The 25,341-nt window shown below is 41.1% G+C and overlaps 1 protein-coding gene across 8 annotated transcripts in view; it reads left to right on the top strand.

The window, feature by feature from the left end:
- Positions 1 to 23,543, top strand: part of SETD5 (SET domain containing 5) — a 74,350-nt gene extending 50,807 nt beyond the window's left edge. For 2 of the 8 annotated variants that reach the window (XM_044003787.1, XM_044003795.1), the window contains exons 18-25: positions 2,820 to 2,949; positions 7,590 to 7,843; positions 11,332 to 11,388; positions 13,265 to 13,738; positions 14,863 to 15,161; positions 15,998 to 16,137; positions 20,484 to 20,572; positions 20,944 to 23,543. In XM_044003787.1, coding sequence (XP_043859722.1) covers positions 2,820 to 2,949; positions 7,590 to 7,843; positions 11,332 to 11,388; positions 13,265 to 13,738; positions 14,863 to 15,161; positions 15,998 to 16,137; positions 20,484 to 20,572; positions 20,944 to 21,540 — 2,040 coding nt within the window. In that variant the 3' untranslated portion in view covers positions 21,541 to 23,543. The remainder of the gene's footprint in view (positions 1 to 2,819; positions 2,950 to 7,589; positions 7,844 to 11,331; positions 11,389 to 13,264; positions 13,739 to 14,862; positions 15,162 to 15,997; positions 16,138 to 20,483; positions 20,573 to 20,943) is intronic. The other 6 variants (XM_044003823.1, XM_044003770.1, XM_044003778.1 and 3 more) reach the window with 5 other exon arrangements.
- The last annotated feature ends 1,798 nt before the right edge of the window (positions 23,544 to 25,341 follow it).

Here is a 25,341-nt window from a genome sequence, read left to right as displayed (position 1 = left end):
GGGAGAGGTTATTTTCCCCAGTTTTTAAAAAAGAAGAAACTGAGGCTCAGAGAAGTTAAATGATTTGCCCAAAGTCACACTGCAAGAGGTAGAATTCAAACTCCCATCTTCCTGAATCCAAAGCCAGTGCTCTTTCCTCTGTATCAAGTTGCCTCTGCTAAAGAATATGAAAAAAAAAAAAACCATCAGCATAAACCATTGCTTTGAAATACATTTTTAGCCTAAACTATCTAAATATGAAATCTACATATATCTGAGTTAAGAATAATGTGTATTTTATCAAACAGTTAAGACCAGTTTTAGGAAAACAAGTGATTCAATTGAGTCTTCTGTTTGGTGATTTAAATCAGCTAAACTCTTTCAAGGGGTAAAGTGGGAGGAGGGGTATATATTTTAGATAGTTAACAAAATATTCATCACAAGGAGCTACCTAAGCACATTTCCTCGATTTTTATGTAAAAATTATACTAAAACTTTTGAATACTTTTAAAAGATACACTAGTTGATATACACCCAACATAGGTCCAGGCCATATGTATAATTTTGATCCCCAGAGTACTTAGTATAATATAAATTATTATATTCTTACAGAATTGAACTTTATATTACTGTCAAAGAGTACTAGTAAAATAAACTGGGAGTAGGAATGTACGTTTTTCTAGTTTGGTCTTATGATTTGGATAGAGATTCTTGAAAAGCATTATCCTATCAATAATGCCCCACTGTGTTCTCTGTAAATCTCTGGGATAACATTGAAAAAAAGAAGTTATGAATAGGAACAGCTATTATTCTCGATTCATTAGAACACACACTACTTATTTGAAGCAAAGCCCTTTGAACTAAAATTTAATAGTGTACATTAAAGACTTATTAATTTTAATTACGTTTTCACCTTCACATAATTTCAAAGTAGCAAATATTTGAGTATCTACTGGTTGGCTCAGTACTACTTGAGGTGTTTGGACCAGGGTTGGGAGAAGTGCCCAGAAAGTGTAAGATAATAATGTAGGCTCCTGAAGGACAGGGAGGGACCATCTAGGTAGAAAACAAGATAGACATACTTGGAACAGTCTATAACACATCAGGTTATATAGATAAGCATCGGTGCCACAACTTGCAATTCAAAGAAGGTTACAGTGGTTCAGAAGAGGGAGTTGAGACATTTTAAGAAATAATATGCATTTCAACTGGAAGAGTTTTTAGTCCAAGTTTTTAAATCTTTAGATTTAGTTAGAACCTTTTTGATATAAGGATTCCTTATAGAGTCCTCGAATACTATGAAAAGCTCCAGCAGTTTGCTACAGATGTTAACACTTGAGCGCTATGGACCCCCTTCCTGCCTAAAGTCTTAGTGGTTTCATGTTACCTTAAAATTAGAACTAATTTTAATTTTTTTAGACTAGCCCACTTGACATTTTAGGGGAAAAAAAAGATCAAACTTCTATCAGGACAAAGCATAGTGACCACAAATGAGTCCAGACTGCTCCCTCCAAAAAATGAGACCCTGTGCAGAGGGCATCTTCAATAACGAGAATCGCTTACTCCCTTCCTTTGGACTCATTTTCAATATCCTCATTTCTCCAATGATGTGCTTGAACTGTTTGAACTTCAATCTAGCTCTGTGATTTTTGAAGGTAAGAGAGGTAATAACCTGTATTTTTCAGACAACATGGTATCCTGATATTTATTAAATGACCTTTTAGGGAGCTATTTTTGTATACTTCTATTCATCTTGATGTTTACAGTTTTATTTTTGTCTTTTGACATACAGCAGTGACACTACATGATGCTTTCAAGGCAAAATTAACATTTCTTGACCAGTTTTTTTCCAGAAACATGCCTTGGGTCTCCAAGAGTGAAGATCTGTTAGAATTACTCTATTTTGATGAAGAGAATATTTACTTACCTATAATTCTTGTTCTCTAAAGATGTAAAATTATAATAATTCACTCTTGCTCTTCCCATTTGGAGGGTTTGACTCAGAAAGTGATGTTTATCAAAATCCAATCTGTCTTGTGTTAGGGCAGGAGAGCCACAGAGTGGTGAGATCCTACAACTGTGTATCTTAAGAGAACACAAATTAGAGGTAAGACATTTTCTCTCTTCCACAGGATACATAATTTTAACTATCCTAACCTTATACATCTGGCCCAAATGTTCCATATCTTCACTATTAATTTAGGCACTGATAAACACTACAGACATTTACAGGTGCTTAGAGAGCCTTTCTGTTTGACTTTATTCCCTTTTTGATTTCTGCCAAAGGTTATTTCCTCTAGTGATTAGTATTAATCGTGCATAATTCAATTGTAGCACTTGTCAGAAAGACACCACAGGATATTACATATGAGAATTGAATCAGTGGGAGCATGTTGTGGTACCTGTAGTGGAAAATTACTTACCTTCATATTCCTTCCCTCTTCAGGAGCTATTCTCAGCATGGAGCAGGCAACACCTAGAAGTGCTTGGGGTTTTTTAGTTGGTTGCATTCAGTATGAGAAGGGGCTCTCAAGGAAATTTCAAAATGCCTCACTAGTCCACAAAAATTGAGAAGAACTTCAGTTGTCCGTTGATTTTACTATTCCAGACACCATCTAAAAGCCAATTTCCTGGTTTTTGTTTTTTCCAAGGAGTTGATTTGGGCAGTGTGTTTATGCTGAAGCACAGGATGTGAATGTGTTAGTTTGCAAAACTGAGTGAGTTTGTGGATTGTCATTCCTCACTAATTAACATGTTATCCTGGTTAACATACTTTACATAGGTAAACATACTTTTAAAAAGCATTATAACTGATCATTTACCGGACTTTTTTATTTCAGCGCTGGATGAAGCAAGCCTTAGAAGAAGGGATGACCCAAACCTCGTCTGTACCCCAAGAGAGTAGAATTCAGCATCTATACCAAAGCAACGAGAACAGTAACTCTTCTAGCATCTGCAAAGACAATGCAGGTATATGCTTGAGTATAATTACAGAAATATATACTAGACAAGGTATTGATTTAAAATCAAGAAAATGCTGATTTCCTTAGAACTGAGGTATAATAGCAATTGTTGTACAACTCTGGTAATTCAGAGTTATTATCCCCCTAAAGAATTTGTACTTTCATAATACCAAGATAGTCTGCATAATTCTAATAAATAATCATAAAATTAAGAGGATATGGGGTTTGTTGTTTTTTGGAAGCCAAGTACCATTGCATAGTGGCTAGAGAAGCCTGCTTTGGAGCCAGCGAGACCTGTGTTCAAGGCCCACTTCTGACACATACTGATTGTGTGACTCTTGGCAAGCCACTTAACACCTCAATTCTTCAGGCTACTCGAAGACTGTAAGTTGCAGAATAGTTATCATTCTGCATTGGAATTTCTTCTGGGACTTCCTAACAAATGTGAAATCATGGGGCCAAACAAAGGTTTTTCATAGATCTTGATTTTTGAAGTACTAAATGTTAAGAATTCATGTGATTAGTGGATAGAGGACCAGCCATGGAGTCAAGAAGACCTGGATTCAGATCCCACCTTTGACAAACATTAGCTGTGTTACTTTGCACAAGTTCAGGCAACTAAAAATTGCCAAGTAATTGCTCATCATTATGTATCTGCGGGTAGAATGTCCTCCCTTTGAGTATACTCTCCCAGTGCAGATTAGTAACTTTTCAGCAGTTTATATGTTTGTTAGTATAAGAACTTAAGTATGCTCAGCCAAGATAAAAAAGGAAGTAACATTGCTGTCTTAAATAGTTATTTTTACATCTGTCTTTTCAGAGAAAGAGAGATCTCAAGTCAGGGATCAATTTTTCCAGGACAACAGACCAAGAACTAGACAGTGTACAGATAACAGCAGAATTGGTTATGAAAAGGTTAGATTAATTTAAAGTAATAGGTCCAGGAATACCCATTTATTTAAGACAGGAGCAAGGAAATTTATGAAATAGTAATATTGAGGAAAGAGTCAGAATCTCAGGTGTCTGTGTTAGAGTGGGGAGTGTTATTGAGTCAAGAGAAATGAGTCATTTTCCATTATATTTCTATAACAAGTGTAAGATTGTTTTAAGAGAGGTAGACTTGAAACTAGTTTAGAGTCATCCTCAGTGCCTGAACATCAGTGACACTGAAGATGATTGGGAAATTACACATTTTTCCTGCCTCCAGATATAATTCTAAGATAAAGGAGCTAAAGCTCTTTAATGATGATGTTTCCCAGTGAAAGTGAGGTGTGTCTGAGTAGTCTCTTCAAGTCAGTAACTATTAGATGCCTTTGCTGTGCCATGCACTGTGCTAAAGCACAGGGGACACAAGGAAAAGCAGAAGGCAGTCACTGGTCTAATGAGCACAGCAGACAAATGGCCGACAAGCAGGCGATTATCGACAGTGAGCTGGAAAAAATCTCTAGGGAAGGCCCTGGGCTTCTGGGACTTGAAAGAAGCCAGTAGACAGATGAGGAAGGAAAGAGCTCTAGGCGCAGGGAGTAGCCAATGAGAAAGGTCCAGAGTGGGGAAATGAAATGTTTTGTTCAGGTGATGGCAGTGAGGACAGTCAGAGTGCCTGGGGAGGTGGCTTGGAACGCCAAACAGGTTTTTATATTTGATCCTGGGTGTGACAAGGGACCATTGGAGTTTAGGGGGGCATGGGGGGAGACATGGTCAAACTTGCTCTTTTGGAAGATTACTTTGGTAGCTGAATAGAGGATAGAATGGAGTAAAGAGAGACTTGTGGGAGAACAGCTAGTAGGTCATGGCAAAATCCTAGGTGTCTGGTAATAAAGGCCTGTCCACTAGGGTGGTTTCAGTGTCATGGAAGAGAAGTGGGTATATATAAGAGATTAAATCTTGGCAACAGGTTGGATATGAGCAGTGAAGAGAAAGAAGAGAGTTGAGGATGGCAATCATGTTGTAAGCCTCACTGACTGGGAGGATGATGGTAACTTCGACACTCATGGGTAAGGTGGGGAGCAGAATTACGAGTTCAGTATGGAATGTTTCGAGCTTTAAGATGTACAGGACATCCAGTTCAGAATATCCAGTTGACATTGGAGGCCAGCAGAGAGGTTAGGGCTGGATAAGTAAATTTGAGAATCTTCACCATGAAGATGATAATTGAGTCCCTGGGAGCCGATGAGATCACCAAGTACAAGCATCTAGAGGGAGAAGAAAAGAGGACCCAGGACAGAGCCTTGAGGGACCACCCCCATGGTTAGTGAGCATGATCTGGATGAAGACCCAGCAAAGGAGACCAAGAAGCAGTGGTCATAGTAAGAAAACTAGAAGAGAAAAGGGTAAAAGACCAAAAGAGGGTGGACGGCTATAGAGACCGCAGAAAGGTCAAAGAGGACAAGGTTATAGAACAAGCCATCACAGACTTTGGAGAGAGCAATTTCAGTTGAATGATAAGGTTGGAAGTCAGACTTCAGAGTTGAGAATTAGTAAACATTTATTAAGCACCTATCATATGCCAGGCATTCTGCTAAGGGTGGAGCATACAAATATGGAAGGGAGATAAAAGGACAATTCCTGCCCTTAAGGAGCTTACAATCTAATGGGGCAAGACAACACACAAGAGAGCAGAAAAGAGCGGGGTGGGGGTACTAGAGAAGGTATCCAGTGTTAGGGCATGCTAGAAAAGACACAACTCCAAGAGAAGTTCAGCCAAGTGAGAAATGACATGTTCTGACCAGCGCTCCCTGTGGTTCCACCCTTCAGGCAGAGGGACTCAGGGTGGTGGGATGGAATATAAAGTCTAATGGGATCTTGCAAGTTGATAAAGTTTTCCCAATAATGGTGGGGGGATGGCAATCAGAAACATCCCAAATTGGAGCATCCAGGTGAGAAATGAGATATAGTAAGAGGAAAGAACATGAAGGTCCCTTTTGTGAATAGATTTTGCTTTCTCAAGGAGTCTTGCTGTAAAAGGAAGGAGAGATATCCCACAGGATGATACCTATAATTGATGGATCAAGTGGGTTTCTTTGTTGTGTTTTGGGTTTTGTTTGTTGTTGTTTTTTGAGGATAGAGGAGTCATGGGCATGTTTGTAATACTATGCATTAATAACAGGTTTACTGAAATCAGATTAAATGAAAATAGGCCAGGGGCAAAGTTTCAATAATTAACTAATGGTAACTTAGGAAGAAATATTGAAATCATTAGTTTATTTCAGCTAAAAGGATCCTGAGACATTGATGGACTTAGGTGTAATTATATTATAATTCAGATAGGACCTCTTCTCTAATAGCTTTTTTCCTTTTAAATGCCCAGATGCCAGTAGGGTTATGGTATATAGAAATCCATCTTGGAGCTGATTAAGAAGCACAGTGAGAGGGCCTTACATACCCCAAGTAGAATGAAATTGAGGATTATTGGGCAACAATGATAGCTTAGCTCCTGCTATAATTCCTAACCTTGTACCTTCATCTTAGGAATGTTTTTGCAGGAGTTTCTTGCAGGCCAGAAAGGATAGAGGTGAGAAGTCATACAATTTCATGTATAATGAGCAAAAGAAAAGAATTTGAAATACTGAAATTGAGCCAAAAGAAAACTTTTGGGTAAGCAGGAAGCTATATACCCATTAAAGACCTAGATGGAGGCTGAGCAGAATTTGGAAGGTGGTGAAGCTAAGGTGGGGCTTTTTCTCATAGCCTTCGTTTCATAAAAGAACCCAGTGTCTGCAGGAAGAGGGAAACAGAATCAGGCAGCAACTTTATCTTAAAGTAGAACCCTTTCTAGGTAACAAGAATATTGCCCTTTTGAGTATAGGATCTTAGCTATGAGTAAGGGTATAAACTTTGATTTAATCTGTGATTAAACAAGTCATTTTATCACTTTGTACACATTTTTGTTACCCAAGAAGTATAGAAGATTAGGGTTATTCTCAGATAATGGTGTGTTTTTTTAATTTATTCTGACATGCTATAAATGAATAAATTACAAAGTTAATGTACAAAACATGGGTTATTCTCAAAGGAATGTTTAGTCTACCTTTTTTTCTTTTTAGACTTTTTTTTTTGCAGGATTTATTGACATCTTAGTGATAATTTTTAAAACTAGGAGGTAATCTAAAATTATGGGGCTTTGTGAATTGGGAAATTGTTGTTTATAGAATTTCTTTTCTACCAAGATCAGAAAAGACAGAAGAAACTACTAAGGAAGGTGACAAAGACAAGAGCCAAAATACATTCGGGATGAACTTAGGTGAGGTAGGAATTAGTGACAGTTGTTGATGTGGGAAAGAAATGTGAAGTGTTTCTAAAAATTGACTGTTTATTCTGCCTGAGATATATAAAGGGTTTCATGGGCTCTTGATAAGAAAGTTATCTTTTTTTGTTTGGGCTGAAAGAGATTGTTACTTGAGTGACAGAGTAGGGACAGAGTAGGTTTGGAGTTTCCCTGAGAAATTGGGAGAGTTTTGAAAATTATAGTGGGTGACATAAGTAGAGGTTTTGTGGCCTTTCTTTTTTGATAGGGAGAATTACTAATGGAACAAGACTACCAGGAGAAAGGAACTTAAAAGCATTGTGGGTTGGAGATTAATGGCCTTACTGCAGATCCTCCTGTTAAGCTACAGTTTCAAATTCTCATCCAAGCTTTGTATTTCACAGACTTACTGAGCCCATTAAAGAAATGGAAGTCTCGCTATCTGATGGAGCAGAACGTTACCAAGTTACTGAGGCCTCTGTCTCCGATCACACCTCCGCCTCCCGTCCCTTCCATTCCCAGCTCCCAGAGCCCGCAGCTTACCGTGCCCTGCTCGACCCTGCCAGGAGAGGAGGAATGTCGGAATGGATATGGCCTGGTGTTCTCACCAATTCCATCTCTTGCTACTAGTCGCTGCAATACGCCCCTGCAGTTTGAGGTGATTGGGGTTTGGTGTTGGGAGGGACCGGACATGATGACTCTATACATTCTATACCCACAACAGCTGTAATCATTCCACAAATGTGTCTAATCATTGCCTCACACTGTCTCTGCAAGTGAGAACTCTCAAGGCCACCTCTTAGCCTCACATTTTGGGAACTGCCACCATGCCCCACAGAACAGGATCAGTGATACCACCCATCCCATTGCCTTTCTTTTGCATGCCACTTCATGAGCCTTCAGTCCTGCTGGCAGTGAGCATGCTAGCCTTCCTGCTTTATCTGTAGTGTGCCCCCTAAAAACAATAAGCCTCTAGCCCCACAGACCAGCCACCTGACACCAATCTGAAGATTCCAATTAGACTGAGTAGGGAAGAATCTTCCCGGGGTTGTTTTTTTTTGTTTGTTTATTTTTTTACTTTCATATTGCTGCTTCATTCTATAGTTTCATGGAACATTGTGGCACATGAGTGTTTTCACATAGTTCATTTCATTGTCTTGTTTAGAAATGAGGGGGATGCAGGTAGCTATCAACATGCAATATCATACATTTTTATCATCTGTTGTCCCGGTCTATGATAGAAATGTATCAGTTTAAACTTCAGCAGTTCCTTTGAGGAAATCCTGAACCACTTGGTATTCCAGTTTGGGTGACAAGAGGTTTGCTGGGTAGAATTTATTAAACATCTATCTATGCATGTTGCTTTAATAGGTGTCATACATAATTAAACTAAAAAGACACCATTTCTTCCTGCTTTTCAGCAAAGTCTGTTCTAACTGAGCATGCTCAGCTGTGCCCCCAAGGCTTTGCCTGTATGTAGATTTTACTCCTCCAGGTGTTCTCGGTTAGAAGTGAGTGTTCTAGCTGATCACAGGCATCTCTGCTCTCCCTCCAGAGCTTAGGTGAGTGCTTGGCCTGCAGCACAGTGGATCATATAACACCAGGTCAGAAATATGGTGGATTAAACACAAAATTGCGATCTTAGAATTAGCCTTCCTAGGCCCAGATTGAATGGTTTATGGAGTACATCGGATACCACTTTGGAGAAGACTCTTTTGAACATATATATTTCTGGTTGCAATTAATTTTTCCAGATATTTTGCCATGTAAGCTACAATTAACTTTTCACTAGATTCCTCTAATTCAGTCCATTTGAATTTTGGCCTCACTTGTATTTGTAGTTGAAGTTAACTCTTCAGTTAACAAATTACAAGTTTCATAGTAGAAAGATTTCACAGAATAAAGTTCTCCCAGGGGAGAAACAATTGTAGTGATAGGAACCAAATCACTTTTAGTTTAATTAATACCAAATATATTTTTCAGAATCGACTTAGCTATTTGTCCCCATTTTTCACTACTCGAAAGGAATCTTTCTTTCTCTGACTCTGGGACACAGTGACACCAAAGCTTCACAGCTTCAACAGCTGGGCCTGTTATCTACAAATAAGCCTAGGTTGTATCTATTCATTTAATCTTTTGTGGTGGTATCGAATATTTACTCTATTAAGAAGGAATTTAGAAACTGAAGCATAGTTCCCCATACATCTCAATTAAATTTAATATTTTGTATACATCCTGTTGTTTGAAGCAGGATAGTCTTATAACCCACTCCCTAAAACTAATTTTATGATATGTTGTTCTTACTGTAACGTCAAAAACAACATTTAGTAAACTGTTTCTATAAACTGATATAATACCTCTCCAAAAACCACAGAGTATTGGAATCAACAGAATTTCAATATCATTGTGCTAGGCGCTGGGGATACAGAGCCAAAACCAAAATTGTCCCTGTACACAAAGAACTTACATTTTACTAAGAGATAAGCAAATACAAAATAATTTTAGGAAGGAGAGAGCACTAACAACTGTTCTAAAATCTGATTTAATTAAGGAAAATTAAAGCTTTTCTTATCAGTAAAGCCACACTTCACCTTCCTGGCCTGTTCCATGTCACTGCACTAATTGCCATGTTTTCCTATATTCTAGTCCAGGGGTAGAGGGATTCTTTTCTCTTTGAAGGATTCGACCCATGGGGGAAAACAGACCACAGCTTATTTGTGAGGAGACTTATTTTTGAAAGAAAATCAGTTTCAACTTTCCCACTTTATAAATTTTAAAGAATAGGGAATATGAATGTTTTCTTCATTGAATACAACAAATAAACTTAACTGGCCATAATAGGGAAGTGAAATAATTTGGAGTTGGGAGGGAGAGGCTGGGAAATGAAGTTATTCAGGACCAAGACAAAAAGACTTGGAATCAATAGAGAGTAGGGACAGTAGGAAATAAAGTTAAATGTGAAAAACTAAGAGAAAAGCCAAACATCTCCCACCTATCCCTAATCCTGATCCCTACAACCTTCCCTCCTTCCTCCCTTCCCCAGATTTTGCTCCAATGCTTTGGCCTACATCCTCCCTTCCATCCAATAGTTTGACCAAAATTCCCCAATTTTAGGTCCCCACATCCTCCATTTTGCTATCATCAAGATTCTTGTGCTGAAATACTATTAATTTCTCCCTCTACTGCTGGTCACCATCTACCAAGCCCACAGCTCCATCTGCTTTTCAACTTTCCATTTGGGCAAAATCTGTCCAGTATTATACCAGCTCTTCCCTTCACCAGTTCTGGTAGCCTAGGTCTTATTACTGCAACCATTTAGTTTCCCCTCCCCATCTCACCATTCAAAAGAGAGGATTTATTCCTAGTAATCAAAGTTTATCTCTGAAAATGTCATTTCAGAGTAAAGCACTAAGAATATATCTATGTAGGATATCAGGCCCTGCATCTTATGCTGGAACTCTTTCAGATCTGTAATAATATATTTGTGAATTTCAACATCTGGGAGAGGTGATATGGGAACCTGATTGATAGATAGATACTTGTTGGGTAGAAAAAAAGGTTACCTCTAAGCTAGAAGTTCCCCATTCCCATTGCAGTTCTCCTGAATACCTATTCAGAACAGGAATTTCCCTAGTCCAGAATGCTACCAAGACCTAAGCAGCATTCTTCCTAACCTCCATCCCCCTCCCCTCATAGTCAGCTGAAAGATAGAAGGAAATGAAAAAAATAAAGGGAAAGTTTAGATAATGGGGAGTGGTAGAATGCCACCTATAATCATTAAGTCAGGTTCCACCTCATGACTCACAAATCATAGGTTGCCAGCCTCTGATCTAGAATATAAAGAAATATCATACTGTAGAACCGTACCAATCTTAACTCTTAACTAGTATCCCCTTGGGATATTTACTTATAGCATGGAAAAAAATAACAGTTGATTTTATTTAAATGCTTTCTAAGGCACCAGGAAGCATTTAACAGACCAAGTCATTGACCATTGGGATGAGTTCTACGGTTGAGTATTTCCCCTGTGCATTCTGATAAGAAAAGTCATGGCTAACATCTATGCTTGCTTTTACTTTATTTTTTTTTTTGTTTTGCTTCTTGACTTTGAGTAGATGAATAACAAGATGCTTTTCCCTCCTCTAGAACATATCCTCCCCTGAGAGTTCCCCTGCGCATAGGCCCGAGTCCCTGTCACCCGAGGTAGTTATCACACCATCTCAATCACACTCGGAGGCTGAGAGTGAGTGTGCATGAGTGTGGACCTGAGTGTGTGGGGAGGGACCAAGGGAAGAGTGTGAATGGGGTTATGGGCTGGAGGGTGGCTGATCTTTCCCAGTAAGTTGAATGAATCTTAGAATGTGTGACTGCTCAGGATTATCCAAATGTAGATCAAGGAAAGCCAAGTGATTGTGTGGTTTGCGTGTGGGACAGTGAAGGAATCGCCCTGTGAAAAATTTCTGAGAGCCTTGGAGAAGAGGGAATAATTAGGAAAGGGAGCTCCCAGGCAGCTTTAGAAGAGGAGAAACTAACTGAACCAGAAGTTGAAAGTTATTTTTGTGTTTATTTTTCCAGGCTCATGAGAGGAAGGGACTGGTCTTAGTTTGGTGAAAAATAGCTTGTCCCTGCTGCACCATAGGAAAAACATAAGTCTTTTATTCACTTGTGTTTCGGGTGTTGAGTATTTTTCTGAGGACGAGATAATTATTCTGCCGTCTGACTTTTAGATTGAGCTGCCTCCCTGACTGACTGCCTTTACCTGATATGGCTAGTGCCAAATGCTGCAGAGAAGTACTAAATAAATCTCTAGGCCTTCATTGAGATGAGGCATCCATGACTTTGGTACCCTTTTACCAAGTGGTTTCATTGACTTGACTACCAAGTAGCATTGTAAATAGCAAGACCAACCATGTCTGGTTGTTTCTGGAAGCTGTAATGCCATAGCCAGAGCATGGGAAGGTTCTAGTGCCAGAGCTTCATAAATGAAAAAGTGTACAATCGTCCCAAAATTGAAACCGTGGGAGAGATCTGTCATGTCATAGTCTCTGAAAGGAGAAGATGGTGGCTTTCTAATGGAGAGGAAGTTAAGATAAGTTTGGGCACTTCACGTGAAAGGGAGAAATCTGTCTTTTCTTGGTGCTCAAGACCCTTAGGTGCTGTAGTGATGCAGTGTCTTGGTGTACCATTCTATGTAGAAGGAATATCAATAGTTAATGCTGTCTTCCTTCAGTAGAGATTATACAACTGATCCATTATTGGAAATTGACTGTCAGCGTGTATGTCTTGATGGCAATTTGTAGCCAGTACATAGTTTGTAAAGTAATGACATAGCCGATGAGCTACAGTTTGGGTGCATGGATGGTTCTGGAATGGTGTGTTATAGTGGGGCTATGCTCTTGATCTTCTGGTGTGCTGATGTGTTTGCCTAGATGGTAAGCTAAGAATTGAATGATCACAAAGTTGGATGTAAAACAGACCTGGTTAACAGTGAAAATGAATGGATAAATGACTGAAGGAAGTACTGGTTGGTTGATGTCTTTAATACCATTCATCTTTATTGAACTAGTAACTTAAATACTCCCCTTTCCTTCTCCCCCCACCCTTCTTTCCTTCGCCCTTCCCCCTCCTAGCCTCCATCAGTATTAATTTAGAAATGAATACATCAGGAGCCAGTTATCTTAAGACACCAGTCTCACTTCTATAACGTGCATGGGGCTCAGGTAATTCCCTTATTTTACTGCAAGTCCCTTATTGTATTGCAAGGTGACTCAGCAAACTCAACAAGCTGAGCAGATGAGATAGTCTCATTTGACCAATTCTTTAATTCTTAGTTCCTGAGTGCTTTCCTCTGGAAAGACTTAAAGCAGTGTAGGGAAAGGCTGGGGGTTTAGTAGACATCTGGCCTGTGTAACTGTCATTATGTGGAGCTTTTGCAGACATTAATGGTTTTCTTTCCTCCACTACCATCACCCCATCTTTTCTGCCTTACTTTCTCACCTGTACCCTTTACTCCCCTTCCTTTTCTGCCCCTCTCACTTTCTCCCCTACCCCATGTCTTCGTTGGTTTCTGTTTTTCCAGCTTGGTCTCCGGACAGACCTGGATTTGGCAAAGGTAGGATACCTTGAGCCTAACACTAACAACTGCCTGGAGAGACAAGTCTTGCTCAACCCAGGTCAATCTGACCTGGCCCCTCAGCCCTCCATCCTTCCCACATCTGAAAGCAGCCACCAAGGCAATAATGGAGATGGACAACAAACCCTTCTAAGAAATGCAGACCAGGCCTTTCGGACAGAATTTAATTTAATGTATGCCTTCTCACCTTTGAACGCTATGCCTCGAGCAGATGGACTATTGCGAAGTTCTCCCCTGGTGGGAGAAAGGAAACCTTTAAATTCTGATGGGAGGTACTGTAGCTCTCCTGCAGAAGGGTATTCCAGCAGACATGAACACGGTCTAATTAAAGACATATCACGTGGATCAATGTCACCTTGTGGTGAGAAGGCCAGTGATGGAGTCAAGCCTGCCCCCCAGAACCCACCGCAAAGGAAAAAGGCAAGCATTTTATGTTTCTTCCACCAGTAAAGAATTATGACTGAAATACAGGCAACAGATAGTTTTCCTTTTCTGTATTTACACATATATATGGCTACAACGTTTCTTCTAGAGAACCCAAAGCAGAAGTGTATACTTTGGGGGCGGGGGGGGGGAAGCAGTTGGGGTTAAATGACTTGCCCAGGGTCACACAGCTAGTAAGTGTCAAGTGTCTGAGGTCAGATTTGAATTCAGGTCCTCCTGAATCCAGGGCCAGTGCTTTATCCACTGCGCCACCTAGCTGCCCCCGACGTGTATACTTTTTAAAAATAAGAGACCAAGATCTGTTGGCCTGACTTGCTAAAGTAAAAAGAGCAAACTGCTTCTCTGTTTGCTTTAGTTTCTCCCATTTATAAAATATGGAAAGTGAACCCTAGGCTTAGTTTCCTTATCTAAAGGGTGAATGGGGTAATATACTTCATGATCTCTAAGGTCCCTTACATTTCTATATCTATGATTGACCTAATAACACACCTAGAAATAGTCTGGATTTAAAAACATTGAACAAGAACATCCTCATGCTGATGTCCTGAGGTACTAAATAACCAGAATAGTTCTTCTTACTAATTTTGCATTATTCTTCAAAGAGTAAATCTTTTATTTCCTCTTGTATCATTCCTGTGAGGTGTCTCTTAAGGCTGAGCTTTAGCTTTCATACAAAGAAAGTTGCCAGAACTTTTGCCTACCTGTATCATGATTGAAGTGCCTTTGGTGTGAAGCCTTGAGTTGTGTTGTTCAGTCATTTCAATCATGCCCGACTCTTCATGACCCCATTTGGGGCTTTCTTGGCAAATATACCAGAGTGGTTTGCCATTTCCTTATCTAGCTCATTTTAAAGTTGAGAAAACATGTAAACTGAGATAAGTGACTTGCCCAGGGTCGCACAGCTAGCAAATGTCTGAGGCTGGATTTGAACTCTGGTATCCCTGACTCCAGGCTGGTGCTCTATCTGCTGTGCTACCTAGCTGTCCCAACCATAGTCTCACTTTAAACATTTCTTAACCTTCTGTTTGTCATCCTTTTCTGATGATACAGTAGAGCTCTCGTACTTAAAGCCTTGTTTTTATTTTTTGTCTCCTTCCCAGGTGTCTTTATTAGAGTACCGTAAACGGAAACAGGAAGCCAAGGAGAACTCTTTGAATTTGGGAGGTGACTCTGTACGGTGTACAGGGACTCCTACTCGGCAAGGCAGCAATAGCTCAGTGTCTGACACTGAAACCTATGGTGTCCAGGGATCTTTAGCCCGAGCCCCATCTTCCCCTCACAGGGGTTTCTCCCCATCCCATTCCTCTGTTCCCCCAGTGGATGATATAAGCCCTACAGATCCCAGGGGTACTACTTCCTCATCTCACTGCAGACCTCAAGAGAATATCAGCAGTAAGTGGTAAGTATTGGACTGAATTTACTTTGATTCTTTGTAAGAAGAGTTCTTCTAAAGGCATTCTAAACTTTGCCTGGAAAGTACTGGAGTGCTTCTCTTAGAGAGCAGCCTCCTTCCTCCTCTCAGTCAGTCAGTCTAATGGTATCAAACCACAGCTTTCACCCTCACTGCTAACCTAAGAAAGGCCACTGAATCCAAGAAACTGCCCTTCAGCATTTAACTTGAATGGTCGTGGCCACCACCATGACTTCCTCTCCTCATTTGCTCTTAAGGTAAGTCATGAGTTTAGCCTGGTTCCACTCTGATGATTTCTTTGGTCATTACTTTACTGAGTATTTCTTTTGTGCTGAACACTTTGCTAAGCAGTGGGTGTTCAGAGAGATAAGATGAATTCCCTCTTATTCTCTGGGTCTATGGTTTTTGTCTAAGAAATAGAACAGCCTGGGCCAAATGTTTTTGAAGGTCCCTTACAGCTTCAAATTCTTTTTTTATGAGTGATACAAACAGGAGAGGGGAAATGGTCACAGAGGGCTGGGGCCTTCAGAGAAGGACTTTTGGAGAAATTGAAATTAAGGGTGGTGAGAAAATGGTTGTGCACACAGGACCCACTAGGTGGAACAGAGGGTAAAGCTATCTTTCAGAATGGGATAAAGTGATCACACTCTGGTTCTTTGTGTATAGTGTTCATTTCACATCTAGTAAAATTGGTCCCAAGGAACATGATTTTAAAATGTAAATAAAGGAATTCAGAGAATACTTATTGTTGTACATATTGTGGGAGTTTAGTTCACAGAGGACTCTTCAGTTGTCATTTAAATATGATCTTGTTAAATCCCCAGGATGGTTCCCACATCTGTGGAGCGTCTCCGAGAGGGACGGGGAATTCTGAAAAAGGTCCTACGAAGTAGCAGCAGTGTAAAGGTGTCACAGAAAGAAGAGACCTCCCCAGCCTGGGAGAATGCTGCTGAGAAAGAGTCAGGTGAGCAAAGTAAGCCCTCCCTTTTTCATGGCTTCTAGGGATGATGTAGGCAAGAGGAGCCAAAGTTTAGAAGCAATAGGCATCTGCTGTCCACTTGAATTTCCAGCTTTACATTGGCCTGTTTTGTGCTGCCGACATTAAGTTCTTGAGCATCACTGGGTTTTCTGATCTTTCTGCTTTGCCCAAGTAATACCTCCCTATAAGTTTGCTTTGGTAAGAGTGGCCAACCTTCTGTGGATGCAGTTATTCTCTTCATTGATGCAGATCACCGCCCATAAATATGACTCCTCTGTCTCTTCGTAAACCCTTCGTGGGGGTTCACCCAGAATATTGGACCTTCTAGTTCACTTGACATTTTAAGAATACCAAGAGACAGTGGTAAACAGTGGGCTTTCCCATGATTATCCTTCATTAGGGTTACATGACTCGCCCCTCTTTCCATCATAGGTTTCTGTGATGATATCCCTTATACCACTATTGCTGTGTAGTACCATATGTCATTCCCCCTTGGGAGACATGACCTTCGGTTTTGAATTCTTCAGAAGTTGTCGTGACATTATATGACTTTGAGCCATATAGCACCATGAAAAAAATAATACTGTTAAAAAGATGAATCTTTATTTTAAAGAGAAGCCCAGCTTCTATGATCATCTGGCCCTCTCTCTTCCTCCTAGCTTATTATCCATTTGTAGTATTTGTCCAAAGTATATACTGATGGATTAGCCCTAAAAGTTGTCCATCTAACTGCGTATCAAAGTCTGGACAATGGGCATTTTCATCCACTTGGTTTTTCAAAACTTTGTGGATGGTTAGGCCCATAGCTATGCTGGAGCCAGCTCAAACTGATTCATGAGACCCAATGTTTACATTTTCATCATGCATATACCCCAGAAACTATAAATGAGTGCTTGGTTTATTGTTGTGTTAATTGTCCAGATGTAAGAAAGTGATGGAGGAAAATGTTACGGCCAATTATACCTAAAAGTGTGTAGTGCATATGTTTCACATTTACTAGCACAGCCCTGGTTAGACCAACCTCCTTTTAATGATTATGGATTTTATTTAGGAACCCTTGCAGTGTTCTGGGGCTTAATGCACCTAGAAAAAAATGAACAGGTAAGTGATGGTGCCATGGCGTCAAGGATTGGGCCTGGAGTCCAGAAGACCTGAGATCAAATTTGATCTTAGACACTTATTAGGCCCCTAAGCAGGTCCCTTAACTTCTGTCTGCTTCAGTTTCCTCAACTGTAAAATCTTTTGTAAACCTTAAAGTGCTATATAAATTCTATCGTCATTAACAGGTAGCATCTGTAGGACCTTATTGTCTATAGCATAAGTTTTGTAGAGATGGGAAAGTTGGCATATGGGTTTGTAGTGGTTATTGATCACCTCTTAATCACCTTCGGGGAGGTAATATTTTTTCTCCCATATTTTAGTATTCTTTCAACTTTGTATATCTTGAGAATAGAGCCAAGATCTTTCCCCTGTATATTGCTCTAGTACACCTACTCTTCCTTTATTTGTTTTCTTCCATGTCATAAACATTCCAAAAAAAGAACATTTTCCTATATTAAATATAACAGAAAAAAAAACACCACAGATTTCTATTTTATACAGCTTGCTTTTTTAAAAAGTATGTAATAAATCAAGGGGTTTTCTTCCAAAGTAGTCCTGCTTATCTTTGTTTCCTTCTGAACTTCCTTCTGCCATGCATTTGGTGGGGAGGGGGGGGGGGGGGGGGGGGAGGGGGGAGGAATGAGGGTTTAGTGACTTGTCCAGGGTCACACAGCTAGTAAGTGTCAAGTGCCTGAGGTTAGATTTGAACTCAGGTCCTCCTGAATCCAGGGTTGGTGCTTTATCCACTGCGCCACCTAGCTGCCCCTGCCATGCATTTTTCTTTTTTTTTAATTTTTATTTTTCTTTCTTTCTTTCTTTTTGTTTTTTGGGTTTTGTTGTTGTTGTTGTTGTTTGGCAGGCCAATGAGTGTTTAGTGACTTGCCCAGGGTCACACAGCTAGTAAGTGTTACATGTCTGAGGTTGGATTTGAACTCAGGTCCTACTGAATCCAAGGCCAGTGCTTTATCCACTGTGCCACCCCATGCACTTTTTTTTTTTTTTAGTGAGGCAATTGGGGTTAAGTGACTTGCCCGGGGTCACACAGCTAGTAAGTGTCAAGTGTCTGAGGCCAGATTTGAACTCAGGTACTCCTGAATCCAAGGCCGGTGATTTATCCACTGCGCCACCTAGCTGCCACCCCCCCATGCACTTTTAATAAATGTTTTCATAGCCCTCCCTCTCCCCCTGTTTTGGGGGGAAGACAGGCTAACTCTGTTCCTAGCTTCCCTCTTTCAGTCAAACACCAACCCCCCTCGATGGGGAGTGGGGCGGACAACCCACACAATTCTTATAACACATACCATCTGTGTTCCAAAATGCACATCTTCTTTACCTTGAGGCTGCCCCCTGTTGGGCAATGATGATTTATCCTCATACATCCCATGCCAGGGCTGGGGTGTTAAACCCAAACATGATGGTTTCATTGTTATTAATTGGGGGGGGGGTGTACAGGGAGACTTTATTTTGTTTAAGAATCTTTACATTTCTTGTCTATTGTCAACTGTCCAGTGTCCTCCTTCAACTCAGGAAACACTGCTAGCTGGGTATCTGCCCATGCTTTCTCTAAGCCTGTTTTTCTCTGTAATTTACAAACAAATTTATGTTTTTACCCAGTGTTGCCTTTGGGTCCTCTCTCTCTCTGGTCAGATCAAGTATCTATTGGCTGAGGAGGTTTCTAGGCTCTTTTGATCTAGTTATGATCATTGATTACTTTTTTTTTTCAAGAAATGAAGATTATGGTTCAGTTTCTGTTTTATTTGATTCACCTTTTTTTTTTTTTTTGCATTTACAGCTTGTTTAAATTAATCAGATTGGAGTTGCCTCTGACACACCATGCCTTTTCAGTTTTACTCTTCTAGTTTGCTACTGAGTTTGAGTTTTGACTATTTAAGTTTATTTTGTCCTCCTCAAAAAGCTGGAAATCCTTCTCCATAAACAAAGAAGGGCAAGGGAGTCAGAACAAACATTTGTTGTACAAGCCCTGAGTTAACCACTGATTATTGCCTTCCTCCCATATTCTACTCACTCTGAGAGCAGCAGGTAGGTAGAATGAGCTGATTTCAGTCAGTCAACAAACATAAGTGCTTCTGTTACCAAGCAACCTGCTTGCTCAGTGCTGGGGATCCAAAGAAAGGCTTTAATGGGTAAGCAAATGTTTATGACCTGTTGAGGCAGCAGAGGATCCCAGAAAGACCGCAAGATTTGGAATTCAAGTCCTAGCGCTTCTATTCCCTATCTGAGTGATTTTAAGCAATTCACTGAACTTCTCTAATTCTCAGTTTCTTCGTAAGTAAAAGCAGGAAGAAAATTATTCTTGTACTGTGCCCCCTCACAGGTTTAAGCTATGAGGCATGAATGGGATAATGTTATCCAAGAGAACCTGGAAACATGACACATAATAGTCAGTTTTGCTACCAGGTGACATGCACTCCCAAAAAGTGCCACACTGTGCAAAATTACATACTGAAACAATGGGGCTTATGGGAAAATGGAGTTAGGAGCACAACACTCAAAAACTTAGGGACACTGAAAAAAAGAGGAACTTAATAAAAACAGTAGCAAAGTTTTATACTTTTTAAATGGTTAAGAAATAAATACGAGCAATAAATAAATAGTAGCAGTGCCCTTGGCTTCCAGGTGCTCTTTGGCCTGCTCCCACCCACTTGCAAAGTCCCTTGGAGGTCATAGCAGAAGAGAATGACTGATGCAGACCAGCCCTTCTCCACCTACAGCTCCCACTTCACCAGAAGATGCATAGTAAATGTGACACTTTACTTTGACAGAGCCTAACTTTTGCTTATAGATGTGGGAATCGGAATGGTTGCAGCTTGTAAAGTGGTTCCATTTTCTCCATTCTTGAAGGAGAAATCAAGAAGCAAACTTAGAATTCAAGTCATGTTCAGAATGTTACCTAATATATCACTCACATTGGAACAAATGCACACTTTCAAAACACGTTAAAGCAGAAGACAGTTCTGGGCCCCATGACTCTACCAGAGTGAATCCTCCCTTCATCAGAAGAAATCCTAGTCATTCTCCTTCTCCTCCCCCCCTCCCCCCCCAACCTGTGTCTTAGACATTGCCATGGCCCCAAGTTCATCCCCTGGTTACCGGTTTTTCTGATATTGAACTTCCCCAAAGGTAGACTAGTCCATTTCATGTCCGTAAAAGAGGCTGCTTGTATGATCACTCCAAGAAGCCAAGTTGAAGTTGTCTGCTCTACCTTGCAGATCCTGCAGAGGGAGAAGGCCCAGAGATCACAAGCTCTGCTCTCTCCAAAGGATCGGCTGTTTATAGCCCTTCCCGATATAGCTACCAGGTAAGTAGGGACTTGCCACTGGGGACTATATTATAGGCCTAGGCAAGTTTCTTAGGGAACATTCATCAAGTGGTTACCATCTGCAGGTACTGAGATGACTTCATGTGATCGCATGAAATCACATGAAAAATCATTCTACATTAGAGCAGCTTTAGAAATACATATTTAAGGTAGTAAATTTATGTAATAAGCAAAGTAAAAATATACCAATAGCATACATTTTTCAGTATCTGTGGCACCCTTGAGAGCATGTTAATAAGTTAGCTAGCATGGGCTGGTAAATTTTTTCTTCTGTTAAAGTATTTTTTTTTCTTTTTTTGATACAATACCTGTTCATTCCTCATACTTTTCCTCTGATTTTCTCCTTCCAGCTCCTACAATGTGACAGTCCACGGACAGAGTCACAGAGCCTCCTTCAACAGAGTTCTTCCCCCTACAAAGGACACCCCACTCAATCTCCAGGATACAGTTATCGCACTGCAGCACTGAGGTCTGGAAATACTCCATCCCACAGTTCCTCGGAATCCTCCCTTTCTTCTACGTCCTATTCCAGCCCTGCCCACTCCGCACCCACAGACTCACTGGGACTCTTTACCGTGACACCAGGGTATTTCAATAACCAGCCACATTCTGGAAGCAGCAGTGTCCAGAAGAGGAGCTGCCCCTCTGCTGCTGCTAGTCCTCCCCTGCAAGGCCCTTCAGACTCTCTCCCCTCAGACTCTGTTTCTCAGTCCAGCACAGGAACTTGGAGTTCCACATCCTTCCCCCAAAATTCTAGGTCGTTGCCATCAGACTTACGGACTATCAACCTGCCCAGCTCTGGACAGTCAGCTGCCTTCCAGGCCTCCAGGGTATCCACAGTTTCCACTTCACAGCATTACCCACACCGTGGTAGTGGGGGAGTGCATCCATACAGACTACAGCAGCTGCAAGGGTCTGGAGTCAAAACTCAGACAGGACTTTCCTAGGGCTTCTGGATTTGGGCAGACTGAACTAAATGAGCCCATAGCTGCTTCCAATGGCCTCTGGATCCTGGGCCGGGCATGTTGCTGTGGAGGGGAATGTAGGGTGCCAGAGGATTGGGTCTGGATGATGAGAACAAGACTTGTGAGCATTATTGGCCTCTAGCCTTGGAGGAAGATGTAAATCTTGTCTAAAGTGGAGACTGTAAAGAAGTTTCTCCCTGCTCTTTAGGGTACAATGTTGAAAAGCCAATGGTGTTTCAGTTAATAACGGTTCTAAGTGCAATGACTTGTGTCAAGCCTCCATCTCCCATTGTGCCCATAACCTGTAGTCACTTTTGCAGTGAGGTTATCTTTTTTAATTTGAAAACAATTATGGGAAAAAAAATAAGGGGGAACAAAATTCACAGCCATCTGAATAGGGTCAGGTTCTCAAACACTCAATGGAAGGTGGGCATTCCTCCCTTAAATGACCATTCCAGTCACCAACAAATCTAGCCAAGGTTTGTCAACAGAAAACAAAATGCTTCCTTTCTTTTATCCTAGAGTCACCAAGACATGGGTAGTTGGGGAGGGAGGGGCGGGACTTGGAGCATGTGTTGTGATTAAGGGATGTCTCCTCTAAAGATGAGGCTACAGCCAGCTCTGGATTATTCAAGGGTTGATTATCCACTCTCTGCTGCTGTCCACCTCTCTCCCCTTGATCCCCCTCTTAGCCATTCTTATTTCATTAACATCTCCAATGGGTGGAAAGAGAATTCAGATCTGATCAGCCAGTTGTGTTACTACATAACAGGTCTTAATAAATTTTATCAGGAAGAAGGCTGGAATTCAATATGGTTTGGGGATCATCTGAATTTTAATTTTTCCTGTCCCCCATGTCTGAGAGGATCTGGAATTAGCTGTCACATTCAGTGCATTTGTGTAACTGGGAGGTTGCACAGTAGGACACATCCCTGAATGGGTACTGTGCATTTGTGACGGCAGGGCTGTCACTGCCAGCCCTTGGATTGTGTGTGGGCATCATGCATTTCTTTGGGGGAGTTTTTAATGGTAGGGGCAGGGTGCCCCTGTGAGGCTGCATACAGACCCAGACGTGCTCAGTGCTGTCTGGGGCCAGCATGTGAGCAATCTGGATGCCCCCATTGAGGCTTTGTGCCTGCTGTACACACCTGGGGGAGCTCTGGAGCCAGCCTGCGTGGGGAGCACAATCGTTAAATTCCATACAGTTGCTAGCTTATTTCTTTCACTTGTTTACGGTAATATCTGGCGTGTTTTTATTTATCTAATTTTATATTCAGTTATAACCATAGTAGGTTTAGCTAATATACAACAGGTATAATCCCTGGTGCTGCAGTGGACCTTCTTTTCTTTTGGACAGGATAATACTGTGAGTCTCCCTCCATATTTCCTCCCCACCTCCCTCCCCACCTCTCTTCCACTTTCTTTTTCTCTTCCCCTTCTCCACAACTATCATATGCACAGTCTTCTCTTTTTGTGTGTGACTGTTACAAAATTTCACTATTTCCAAAATTGAAATCAGGTGTTTGCTCAAAAAAGGGGGAGATTTTTTTTTTTAATTGAAACAACAAAGTAGGTCATTCCCCTACAAGAGCCCATCAGTCTGGGAGAGCATTGGGAATGAGAATCATGTCACCTGGGATGCTGGTTTCTTTGTATATTATATAAAATGTGTGTAAATGCCTCTCCGTTTGGGCTGGGGTTTACATTCTCCTCTTCATCGTGAGCAGAGGAGAGAGCATAGTTGGCAGGCTGCCTTCAACCTGCCTGGCACATGCAGAAGCCCCAGCCACTCTGTGTGGGCAGGGTGCTGTAGAGACCAGACCTCCTGGGGGATGGGGAGGGGGGTGGGGGGGAAAGAACTCTTGGAAGGGAAGAAGTGTCACTTCTTTCTCAAGTGGAGTGTTTACACCTTGCTGTAACATTTGAACTTTCACAAGAGATGTAATAATTTTTATAATAAAATACTTACCTTGATAATCAAAAAGTTAAAAATTTATTTCTTCTCAGTGTGACACACTCTAACCTGTTTATAATAATGCTGTCCTTCCTATGGCAAAAGTGAGACTGGCCCATTGAGGAAGTGAGAGTTTTCCCATGAGTAGAAATAGATTTGCACTGATCAGACCCTATTTCGACCTAGGGATATATAGTGATGAAACATGGTGGGGTTTGGGTGTATGCTGTTGTGTTAGAAGAAAACTTAACTGGCTCACACAGCTATGGAACATGTGACCTAATTAATTAGCACCTTGTTCTAAACATTGTTTCCTTAAAGATTTAATGAGTGGTTATCATGTCTTAGGTGAAGAAGATGCCATCTCTGCCCTCTGAAGTCTTGAAATGTAACTGGAGACAAAGTATTAATAGGTATTTGAATGCCCATCAGGTATAGCAGGAACCCTCTCCCTCTCCAAAAAAAATAAGACCCTTTCACTTCATGCATTGTGAGGCAGAGGTGTAAGAACCACAGAATCATTAGAACTTAGTGCCTTCATGTCTAGAATCTCATTTGTTGACAACAAGGCTCTAAGATAGGCAGAGCAACTAGCCAATGAGTGAGAAGTGCTTTTGATGTTCCAGGCATGGTGTTAGGGACTGGAGATACAAGTAGAAAGAAAGCCCCTACAGGGAGTGAACAGACATTCTAATGGGAGATCTAAAAAAATAGCATAAATGTGATGACAAATACATACATGTACACATGCACACATATATATAACGTGGCCCAGGTAGTTCAGGAAGGAGAATACTAGCAATGGGGCATCTGGAAAAACTTTATGGCACCTGAGCTGCCCCATAAAAGAAGAAAGGGACAGTAAGGCCCAGGTAAGGCGTTGGGGATAGCCACAGCGAAGACCTGGAGGACAGGAGATGGGAGTGTTATTAGTGAGGAACAAAGAAGGCAGCCAGTCTGTCTAGATGGCAGTGTGGGGGAATAACATCCATTGAGACTGGAAAAGTGAGTTGGGGTCAGGTCGTGTAAAGCTTTGCTCAGCAGGAGACTTTTTGTGTTTTATTCTAGAGGCAATAAGAAAGAAGCCACTAGTGTCATTTGAGTAAGGGACATGTAGTCAGATCTACTCTTAAGGAAAATTATTTGGAGGCTCTGGATCCAAGTAGTAAGAGTTGAAGCAGGGAGAGACCATTTAGAAGGCTTTTGTCATGATCTAGCTGAAGCAATGAAGGGTCTGAACTAAGGTGTGAAGGGAGAGGAATCATGGAAGAGATGTCATGAAGGGGCGGGGGGGGGGGGAGCTCTGTCAACTGATCGGCTATGTAGGAGTCAAAGATAATGACAAAACTCCAAACCCTAAAATACGGGAAGGATTGTGAGCAGAAGAAACAAGGGAGGCTTGGAAGAGGAATGGGTTTGAAGAGAAAGATAATGGGTCTCTTTGGACTTGATTGAGTTTATTTATTCCTTTGTTAGGCAATTGCCCAACGTCACACAGCTAATGTCAAGTGTCTGAGGTCAGATTTGAACTCAGGTCCTCCTGAGTCCAGGGCTGGCGCTCTATCCACTGCGCCACCTAGCCACCCCCTTGATTGAGTTTAAGATGTCTCCAAGACATGCAGTTTGTCCAATAAGTCAGAGGCAGTTGATGATGCAGGACTGAAGCTTAGGGAAGAGATGGGCTGGATATATCCTATACTTGTGAGAGTCATTTACATAAAAGATGAGTTAAACCCATGAGAGATGATGAAGTTACAAAGTATAGATGGAGAAATGGGCTCAGAATAAAACCTTAAGGAACGGCCTTGGTTAGGGGCAGGTGTGTGTGG

The sequence above is a fragment of the Dromiciops gliroides genome, chromosome 1 (assembly GCF_019393635.1).
Source record: "Dromiciops gliroides isolate mDroGli1 chromosome 1, mDroGli1.pri, whole genome shotgun sequence".
In the NCBI taxonomy this organism is placed as follows: Eukaryota; Metazoa; Chordata; class Mammalia; order Microbiotheria; family Microbiotheriidae; genus Dromiciops; species Dromiciops gliroides.
Note: the sequence above shows the minus strand (reverse complement) of the source record. Positions and strands in the feature narration are given on the sequence as shown.